The sequence below is a fragment of the Chamaea fasciata genome, unplaced genomic scaffold (assembly GCF_029207755.1).
Source record: "Chamaea fasciata isolate MVZ Bird 193981 ecotype frontalis unplaced genomic scaffold, bChaFas1.0.hap1 SCAF_27, whole genome shotgun sequence".
NCBI lineage: Eukaryota > Metazoa > Chordata > Aves > Passeriformes > Sylviidae > Chamaea > Chamaea fasciata.
Genome location: NW_027094112.1, coordinates 2,741,163 through 2,751,988, shown reverse-complemented (window position 1 = coordinate 2,751,988; position 10,826 = coordinate 2,741,163). Strand labels below are relative to the sequence as shown.

Below are 10,826 nucleotides of genomic sequence, written 5' to 3'. Positions count from 1 at the left end.
CCCTTGGGAAAGCTAAAGGTAGGTCCCCAGAAAAAAATAATAACATTTTGTCTTGGTTTGGGAAGACAGGTATTTGCTAGGTAATAAAAAAAAAAAAAAAAAAACAACTGGAGTTTCCTTTGGAATGGAGAGTGTAAACCCCCCCTCCACCTTTTTTTTTTTCTTTTTCAATTATAAATTTACAATCAGAGGCTCTTAGGCAAAGATTTGGGAAATAGGAATAGCAGTTCTTTACTAGTATGTATTACAAAGCAAACAAACACAAAAAATCCCCCCCCCCCAAACATCTACAGCATTAATAACAAACGAAAACAGTACCAAGAACCTTGAGGGCTTTGTTTCACAAAACCCAGGGCAGTTCGGTCTCGGTGTCCCTGCAGGATCCTCAGAGCACCAAGCTGAAACAGTGGAAAAGTCCCGGGCTGGTAGCTGGGATGGCAGGGTGTCCCGGCAGGCAGGGGCAGGATGTCCCGGCAGCGCAGGGGGTGCAGGGTCACGCTGCAGCAAGAGGAGCAGCGCCGAAGAAGCCAAAGGCGAGGCAGGGCCTGGACCAGCTCCTGCAGGTGGTCGGGAAAACTCAGGATTTAGGCCAAACTGGTGATAGTAGATTTTCCAGGACTGGATCCCTTTGGCCACAGTGAAACTCTTCCAGCCAGCAACAGCCGTTCTCTCCCTCCCCGAACGCTGGAAAAAGAAGAGCCCTCAGCTGCCTCAAGCTTTGTCTTTCACCTGGTTATCTCCCCCTTCCAGCTTTGTCCACCTCTTTGTTTCGGTTAAGTACTCTCAAGTATCCAACACTTGGTCTCCTTGGTAACTTATGGGGAAAAAATTCTTTAGAGAAAGAAGGAACAAACCTAACCCCCAACATTATCCACCCCGAATTCTTTTCCCATACCAACATATTACATTGAGTTTAAACTGTTAATATATATATACATATATATACATACATGCAAATATGGATACAGCCACATTGTCATGGGTAGTTCACCCCAAAACAAGGTCCCTTTGAGGTATGCATCGGGTCTCTCCATCCTTTTGCATCACCCACCAGGTGCAACCTGGTTCCTGAGCGAAGACAACCCCACGGATGGGATTGTCTTTGCTGGAGGCAGGATTAATCCAAACAGTTTTTCCCAGCATACCTCTCATGTGTACCACTGGAACCTTATCTCCCTCTGTCGTTTGCAAGGGCTCAGATTGGGCAGGACCTGCTCGGTTGGTGGAACCTCGAGTGTTCACCAACCAGGTGGCCTTTGCTAAATTAATATCCCAATTCTTGAAGGTTCCCCCACCCAGTGCCTTCAAGGTAGTTTTAAGCAGGCCATTGCACCGTTCAACTTTCCCGGCTGCTGGTGCATAATAAGGAATATGTCTTTATTATATTTCTGTTTACATAAACAAAGATACTGCACTTTCAAGCTTTCACTTACCATAGAGAAGACACCTACATCACATTAGGTGGTTCTTCCCTACAAAATCACTTTCTGCTGTTCACAGGATATGACTGTGATGCAGAGGTCACCCTACAGTCAATGACTGAGGATAAAAGTGGGGAAAGACAGTCCTACAGTCAGAGCAGAAAGGATCAGACCGAATGAGACGTCTTAACACCGGAAATGTGAGTATCAGCCAGAAATTCAACCTTTAATCAATCTCTTTGGCATTGAAAGGGGCATTGTGGTGAGAGAGGTGATGTGGGGTTGCTGATGGATCTGAATAAGAGACCACATAATAAACCAAACAACGGCTAAATAAAAAAAGATCTTTAAATAGGATACAATAAAAATTAAGATTGGTAATGAGTGAATCTTTTGTCCCTTATCCCCAAACAAATATAGACTGCATCTTTGCTTCACCTTCAAATTTTGTTGAGAAAACTGTGTGGCAACTCTGTCATTAATCTGGCTGCGTTATGAAGTAATAGTAATTACTGAAAAGTAAAACCAGACCTTGTATTTCTGTAGGATATCTGGGTTTATACAGAAATGCTTTCCAAGTTATGTAAAACTAGAGGTGGCTGTGAGTCAACTCATACATATGCATCATATTTATCCAACAGCTCTTCCTTATTGCTCCAATCAGCACTAGCCAGTCTCGGTGGACTTTATAAATACATACAAATAGTATAAAGAGCTGTGGAAAAGCCCCTCTTCTACTTCACTGCAGAGTGCTCAGAGTTGAAAGCTTTTCTGGAGACCTCATAATTTAGGGGTTTTTTCCCTTCCTCTTCTTCCACAACACTCCCCAACAGGTAACAGAGAAATTACCTTTGTTATATTCAAATGTTGCTACTGATGATTTTGGGACTTGAACTGGTTAGTCCATAAAAAGATATCTGCCATGTTTTTTTTTCTTTTTCTACAGGGTAAAAGTGATAGCTGAGCATTTGAAGACAGTACTGAATATGCAAACTTTGACGGCAGTGCTATGAAAGAAGAATCAGTCAAAAATAAACACATAAGACTGTCTTATTTTCTTTAGAAACATTTTATAATCTGTTCAGAAGATCTTTTCAAAATCTGTTCAGTTTCTAAATTCTAGTCATCCTTTTGTCTTTTCAAGCAGCCAGTTGTGTTTTGATTGCAGATTTGCCTGGCTGTTTGCAGCTTCATCAGCTGCTGAACACTAAAACGAAGTGAGTTCTACAAAGCACCAAAGAAGGATGATCATTGGGAACCTCAGTGGATTGAGTGAATTCAGACTCCTGGGTTTTCCTGAAATCTCTCATTTGCACCCTTTGCTCTTTGTAGTTTTATTATCTCTTTATATCCTCACCTTGATGGCTAACACAGTGATAGTTTTCATTATAAACAGTGACAATACCCTTCATACCCCCATGTACTTCTTCCTCACCCAGCTGTCCTGTTTGGATATCTGCTATTTATCAGTCATTATCCCAACTATTCTGGAGAACCTGCTGGTGGGAACAGTAAGTATTTCCCAGACAAGATGTGCACTGCAAATGTTTTTCTTCCTTTTCTTTGGAGTTGCTGAATGTTTTCTCTTGGCTGCCATGTCCCTGGATCGTTATTTTGCCATTTGCTACCCCTTGCATTACACAATCATCATGAGCAGCAGGGTCTGCAGGAGCCTGGTGGCTGGGAGTTACATCTGTGGAGCTGCTGTGGGCTTGGTTCACACCCTCACAACGTTCAGCTCACCCCTGTGTGGCTCTGCCATCGACCGCTTCTTCTGTGAGATTCAGCCTTTCCCGGACCTGCACTGTGGCAACACTTTCCAAAGAGAAATCCAAGTCATTGTGGTGGCTGTCTTTGCTATTCTCAGCCCTTTCTTACTGATCATTTATTCCTATATTCGTATAATCTCCACAAGTCTTCACATGGCATCAGCTGAGAGCCGACAGAAAGCGTTTTCCACTTGCTCCTCACACCTCTTGGTTGTGGCTCTTTTTTATGGCACTGCAAGCTCCATGTACCTGCCTGGGCCAGTTTTGGCCTGCATCAGCTCCACGTCCTGCCTCAGGACACCCAGGCTCTGCGCTGACATCTGGGCTCACCTCTGCAGCTTTCCTGTCCTCCCCAGGGAGTTTGCTGAATAAAATAATCCTCGAGAAAGGACATATGACACAAGCCTAGGAGTCAGCAGCACCCCAGGAGAGTTCAGCAAGGTGCTGGGTAGGGGATTAGGTGAGGGGAAGAACTGAAATAAAATGCGCGTTTTTGCCTGGATTTGCGAAAGACAACAAGAAAGAAATACAGGACCCCGAAATGCAAACCCACTTGACGGGAGAGGCAGGTGAGCATCTCTGCTTCAGGAATTACACAATGCACTCCACTGCAGCTTGCAGACAAGAATCCTGGCACTTGATCCCAGCATCCTCCACCCTCTGCCCCATGGATTTACACAGGCCCAAAGCCCCAGTGGTCACTGAAAACATCCAGCTGTCCACACTTTGCAACCTGCTCCTGGGTTCTGCAGCCTGTGGAGAAAGAGAAATTCCCGCTCTAGGAAAAGAGGCAGATCTGAGCTGGGCTTTCTCAAAGCACACTGAAGGCAGAGGTGGGTTTCTCTGTGCTGTTTGGGAAGTAGCACAAGAGCCACAAGGGAATCAGAGAGAGATTCTCAACTCCAGAGGCACTGCTGAGTGCAGCCTCTCCTGACAGCAGCTAGGCTCCAGCCCCTGAGGTGCCCTGTGCCTCCAAACAGAGGTGCCCGAGCCTCTGACCTGCACTGACCAGGCCTGCCACAGCTCCGTGTCACACCGACCACTGCAGTGTCCAGCCTTGCCCTCCTCCAGCCAGTCCCTTTTACAGCCTGCTCCAACCTCCACCTTACATCAAACCCCACTGATGACACCCACTGCTCCCTCTGACCTGCAGGGGGAGGAACATTTCCTCATTTGCTCTTGTGGCCAGTGGCACCTCTGTAGCAGATTTTGTGTCCTGCTCAGTGCCCCTGAGCTGGCTTTGTGCTGCTGGACCTGTCCCAGTCCCCAAAGCAAGGCTCTGGCTGAGTCTCCAAAACAGCCCTGATATGGGGGACGTTTATGGATATGAAAAGACGAGATTTTAGAAGCAGCTTTTGGTGATTTTGTAGAAGTAGAGAAACAGCCTGTACTGAGGACACATAGAAGATCAGCTATTAAGCTTGGTTGTTAGGTAGTTACTAGGTAGAAGTCATATAGGTAAGATGTATATTGGTGAAACTCAGCAAAGCGGGACCTAGGTATTTATCAAAAATTGATAAAGCAGAACTTTGTGGCTTGAATCCAACAAAATCAAGCTCTTCATCTTTGGCAAGAGCAAAGTGACCTGAAAAATAGCCAAACCTCCAGTGCGCCTGCCCAGAAGTGAAGATCAACCTGAAGAAGACGTTGGCCTTCCTCCCGAGACCCCAAGTCACAACCGCCAGGAGGTGTGACAGCTAATCAGAATAGGAAATGAGAAAAGGCGGGAAATGGGCAGGTGCGGAGGTGTGGGTTTGTGGGACCAATGTGTATTTAAACCTGGAGCTTTTCCTCACCAGGTACGCAGACGTTGGAGGAGATATCCCCCAGTGTGTCCCAGCTGGAAATAAAACATTACTGCTTTACAATTTTCTAATGGTGAAGTCCTTCTTCTACGATTCAGCCCCAATTCCCCAGAAGAGCCTGGCGCTCCTGCAGCAGTCTGGCTGGGGAAGGTCAAAGCCACACCAAGGAATGGCTTGGCCTGGGACGGGAGCACCGCCCGGCCCGCCCCACGCAGAGCCCCAGGGACAGCTCTGGGAGCGCGTGGGCTGGGGAGGGAAGAGGGCAGGGAGAGAGAGAAAACTCCCAGCACTTTGGGTCTGGAGCAGGCAGGGGAACTCCAAGGCCTCCCGAGCCTCCCTGCAAGTGACCAAAATGTCCCCAAGCCGCCCCAAAGCAGCTCCCAGCTGTTTTGGGAGTAAAAAGCTGTTCTATCTATTGAAAGGCCTTCAGGTACATGTAGGGCAGAAAAAGGCCACCAAGGGCTACACCCAAAAATGGACCCCGGGTCACGGGTTTTCACACTTTTATGAGGTTGGTCCATTTGCATCTCGGGGGTTAATCTTCCTCTTCCAGCTTCGGGTAATGAAGTTACTCCCAGTTTGCTCCCCCCAACTGACTTTTGTTTCCATTTCTCAGGGCCTGAGGCAGTGAGGTGTCCTTGATTGCCAGGCCTGGAGAGGAATTGTTGTGTCTGACCAAAATGGGGAGACAGCAGCCCACACTGTATATGGAGTTTAGAGTTCTACACTACAGAATTGCAGGATTACAAATTTATGAAAAAAGCGAAAATCTTACGGCATCAGGGGTGAATAGCAACCAGCTGCCTGCCTCCTTGGAGCACGAGGAACACCAACTGCCTGCTGCACAGGCCAAAACCAGGCGGGTCAAGTGCAGCAGGAACAGAACTGCCTCCAAGCACCCTGAGCGGGAACCTGGCTAAAGCTGTGTCTGATGAAACCCAGCCTAAGCAGGCCTGGAGGAAGGAGGGAATGTGAAGCTGCTAAAAAGCTGCCCAGGAGAGGCAGCAACTGGGTGTGGGCCTGGCAGCCAAGGCTCACCCAACACAGCCTCTGGAGGTGCCAGTCCAGTGTCAGGCCATGGGTGTACCTTGAGGGCAGATAAAATTCACTGGGAATGACCCTGTGACAGCTTGGGTGAGCCTCAGAGGCACAGGAGTGTGCCTGGGAGGAGTGGAACAGAAATCCCCAGCAGCCTGCGTGCCAGAGAGAGCTGTGATCGGCCTTGTGCCAGCTCTGGGCAGGCCTGCACTGTGTGGGCTCTGTGCTTTGGGGGAGGAGTCACAGAATCACAGAATCATTAGGTTGGGAGAGACCTCCAAGACCATCAAGTCCAATCCAACCCTAACCTCAACTAAACCATGGCACCAAGTGTCACATCCAGTCTTTTCTTAAACGCATCTTTTCTTAATCCACCACCTCCCCAGGTAGACCACTGCAATACTTTATTATCCTTTCTGTAAAAACTTTTTTCCTAATATCCAGCCTGTATTTCCCTTGGTGAAGCTTAAGACTGTGTCCTCTTGTTCTGTCAGTTGCTGCCTGGAGAAAGAGACCAACCACCACCTGACTACAGCCACCTTTCAGGGAGTTGTAGAGAGTGATGAGGTCACCTCTGAGTCTCCTTTTCTCCAGGCTAAACATCCCCAGCTCCCTCAGTCATTCCTCACAGGGTTTGTGTTCCAGACCCCTCACCAGCCTCATTGCCTCCTCTGGATGTGCTCAAGCGTCTCCACGTCCTAAACTGAGGGGCCAGAACTGGACACAGCACTCGAGGTGCTGCCTCCCCAATGCTGAGTACAAGGGAAGAATGACCTCCCTGCTCCTGCTGGCCACACCATTCCTGATCCAGGCCAGGAGCCATTGGCCTTCTTGGCCACCTGGGCACACTGCTGGCTCATGTTCAGTCAGCTGTGTACCAGAACCCCCAGGGCCCTTTCTGCCTGGGCACTGTCCAGCCACACCGTCCCCAGCCTATAACGTTGCAGGGGGTTTTTGTGGCCAGAATGCAGGACTCGGTACTTGGATTTATTAAACTTCACCCTATTGGATGAAGGAGTGGCAGCACTGCCAGCCTGTCAATGAAATTAACTCCCCCCTTCATCAGCAGGTGTCTCAGTGACTTCCACCTGTGACAGGAACCGTGTGAGTTCCTGTGCCCAGGAACCACGTGGCTCGGTGGTCTCCATGGGCCTCATCCCTGTGTGGCCCTGTGTCACAGAGGGGCAGAGATGTGACACCTCTGCAGTGATTGTGACCTCACCTGCCCAATGACTCCACCTGAGCCCACTTACCTCAGGGTTGGTATCCTGAAAGCAGGCTAACAAAAGAGCTGGCCTTCAGGATAACTCAGCATCGGTTTTCGCTACTGACGTGGCAGTCTATTGAAGAAATTTGTTTACTTTTGACCAGTATTGTTTACTGTTGTCTTCAGCTTTCATCCTGTCAAAGGTAATCATGATTTGACTCTTGGGATAGATGGCGGAAGGAGGTATGGGATGAAAGTCTAGGCTGGTTTATACCTTCCTAGCTGAAGGCTGAGCTGTCACGCCTTCGTAGGCTACCCAGATACAGCCTAGGCTAGAATTCTTATTTGCTGATTCTCTTTTCTTTACTATAGTCTAGGATAGCTAATTAGGGGGTGACTGTAGTGTGTAGTGTGCAGCATGGCAAAAAGCCCACCTTGGCTGCTGCAGGGGGGAGGGAGGCAGAAAAGGCGGAAAAAGGAGAGCAGCAAAGGCAGGAGTTAAGTCAGTGGCTGAAAGCTGGTCACTCCTGCAGAGGAGGTGGGAAAGCCACAGAGAGTCAACAAGCTGTTGATGCTGTGACAGCAGCAGCAGGGCCTCTTCAGAGAAGGTAACCTGCACTGGGGCACTTCAGAAGGAGCCTTGAACCTCCTGTGCCCTGGGGCTCTGACACTGATCACAAAGGTGTGAGCCTGCAGTTCAGCAGCTGGTACAAGCATCACTGAAAGTCTTGATGGCAAATGCTGTTCTATAGGTTGTATTTCTTTGGGGTTTTTATACTTTTGGTGAGCTGCAGTAATTTCTTTGCAATCAGGTGACAGGATTGACACTGATCTCTTTCTGGAGCACGTCCTGATCTCCTTGGTCATCGAGAGCCGTGCCCTCTGTTCCTGAGAGAGGAGGCAATGACCACACCAGGGAACAATTCCTGTGAGTAACAGCCTCACTGGCAGGTTTGGACTTTGTGAATCCCACAGGCAACTGACATGACTGGTGGTCAGATCCCAGAGTGATGTGCACACATCCTAGAGTGAACTCTGGGATGTTTCCTGAGAGCAGCCAGACTGAGCCAGGTGCTTATGATTAGTCACAGGAAAACACCTTTTGTCTCTCCTGTGTCACTATGTACAGGCCTCTGAAGCATCGTTGCTCACAGAGAGGTCTGACATCCTGGAGTTACCTTTTGTGATCAGCACTTGCTCGTTTTCAAGAAGTTACAATCAGTTGCAATCTGGGAAAGCAATGCAATCTGCAACTCTGGTGAGAAAGGGAGGTACCCTGAGGCCCAGAAATCAGAGCTGGGGTTTGTTGGACTCTTGGCAAAGTAAGCAGGGGACCAGACTTTTCCCAACCAGTAAATTTCAATGGCAGTGCTAGGCTTCCCCTGATACGGAGTTGAAGGTTTGAGCTGGTTGTCCTGACTGCTTGTGTAGAAAATTCAAAGTTTAAATGTGCTTTTGTTCCTCCCCTCATCTCCTTTCAAATGGCGTTTCTCTGCAGTCGTTGCTGAGGGAATGGCTCCTCCAGAAAGGATCCTCTTTCCACCGGAGAAGATTTGCATGGTCTGGCAGCAGAGTCAGAGGGCTGGAACAGGGCTCCTCAATGTGGGCAACACGTGCTTCCTCAACTCTGTCCTGCAGTGCCTGACCTACACCCCCCCACTGGCCAACTACCTGCTGTCCCGAGAGCACAGCCGGACCTGTGAGTGCTTTTGGAACATCTCCTGAAAACCTCTGAATCAAATACCAAAGATTCCCAGAACCTGGAATCCCATTTGGGAGAACAGCAGCCCTTTGTCAGCCCCATGAGTTTATGTTCATTGAACACTCTAGCCTAGAAGCCACTTGTCCTGCCCAGCTGTCTTAGCCTTCACAAAGACACCTCTTTCTAGCTCCAAGTCTTTATTCCTGCAAGTTAAACCCTCTTGGCTTATTGCACAGAAAACTGTCAGTTTAGCATCTCTCTCAAGAACATCTCCTGCCCACTAAAATGCCCTGGGATCGTTGGGATATTGGGAGGAGTGGAGTATTGCACTGGGGCGGGAGTGGAAGAGAAGGAGTATCCCACTGCGCGGATATTTTGCTAACCCGAGGACCTTCCCTGTGTCCCTCTTCAGGTCACCAGAAGGGTTTCTGCATGCTGTGCATCATGGAAGCCCACGTTAACCAGGTCATGCATTCCCCTGTCAGTGTCATCCTGCCTCTGACTGTCCTCAGGGTTTTGACACGTAAGTCATGCCAGCTGCTTAGACAGGTTTTCTTCCCTTCTTGTGTGAGAGAACTGCAAACTTCTTCTTTCTTAGGCATTGGAGAACATTTTGAGCCTGGCAGGGAGGAAGACGCCCATGATTTCTTCTGCTGTACTGTCAATGCCATGCAGACAGCTTGTCTGAGTGGATTCAGCAAGTAAGCACAAGCAAATCACTCTCACAAAGCTCTGAACCCTTTGGACTGCTTGATGTGCTCCCCTCAAGGGAAAACCTAAACCCTGGGCTTTCAGGCCAAGCAAAACCCTTTGAGGAGATAATGCTCTGTCTTACTTCTTGTTTCCAGCTTGGACCTCTCTTCTCAATCCACTACCCTTGTCCATCAGATATTTGGGGGCTTTCTGAGATCCAGAGGTACGTTTCCACAACTCTTGCTCTCTTTGACATTGCTTGTGCCCTTCTGTCTGCCTGTGCCTGACAGTTGGTCCTGGGGCTGGTGGGACAAGGTACAATGTGTAAATGGGCAATGGCCAGTCAGCTTCCCATTGCTCAGCATTTGAATTTTTCCTTGCAGTCATCTGCTCCAACTGCAAAGCCATTTCTGACTCCTATGAGCCCTTCCTGGATGTCCCTTTGGATATCAAGGTAAGAGGCTCTGCAGTTGTGCTTGAAGACATTCCCAAGGCCCCTGCAGCTTTCCAGAGTCAACACATTTATTTCCCTTAAAAACGTAGACTGCGAACACCAAGAGATCTGGGGGGTGGGTGGGAAGGGGAATGGATGGCCTCCTGCAGAGGCTGTGGCACTGGTCTCTCTGTAGGTGCTGTTTTGAAGCTGGACAAGCAGCATTATCCTCTCTGCGCCCTTGATATATCCTCGTCCCTCTTCCCTTTGCCCTCCCATGACACCTGCCTGGCTCCCAGGCTGATGGGTTGGATTGTTGGCACCACTGCTGCCCCTGCACACTGTCATTAGTTGGAAGGAGTGGTGGTACAGGAAGGGTGCTCTTGATGGCTCCAGGAGCTGCTGGGACACAGGGAGATGTTCAGCATCATCCTCTCTTTCTGCCTCCTTCTGGATGGGTTCATGGTGGATCTCTTCAGCATCAGCTGCAGGGGTTTTCTTGTCAGCTCCTGGGAAATGTTTGGGTGAGGGAATTTCCTGCAGCTCAGCATGCTCATTTCTTACTCCCCCAGGCAGCCTTGTCCCTCGGTGCAGCCCTGGAGGACTTTGTGACACCCGAGCACCTGGACGGTGAAAACTGCTTTCAATGTAGCCAGTAAGATGATTACTGAGAACATATTAACACCAGATCCTGTGTCAGGGGGCTGCATGTCATTGAGCAGAAGTCATCTTCTGCTGGAGGTTTACTGCACACGGAT

General features: G+C 48.9%; 1 protein-coding gene across 1 annotated transcript; it reads left to right on the top strand.

Annotated features, from left to right (window-relative positions):
* Positions 1-2,665: 2,665 nt before the first annotated feature.
* On the top strand, positions 2,666-3,562 carry LOC136301663 (olfactory receptor 10C1-like). Its single transcript, XM_066204787.1, has one exon. It carries the CDS (start codon positions 2,666-2,668, stop codon positions 3,560-3,562), a length of 897 nt encoding a protein of 298 aa, XP_066060884.1.
* Positions 3,563-10,826: the final 7,264 nt, after the last annotated feature.

What these genes read in the sequence shown, in the direction of transcription:
- LOC136301663 (XM_066204787.1), top strand. Translation starts at nt 2,666, where the DNA reads ATGATCATTGGGAACCTCAGTGGATTGAGTGAATTCAGACTCCTGGGT.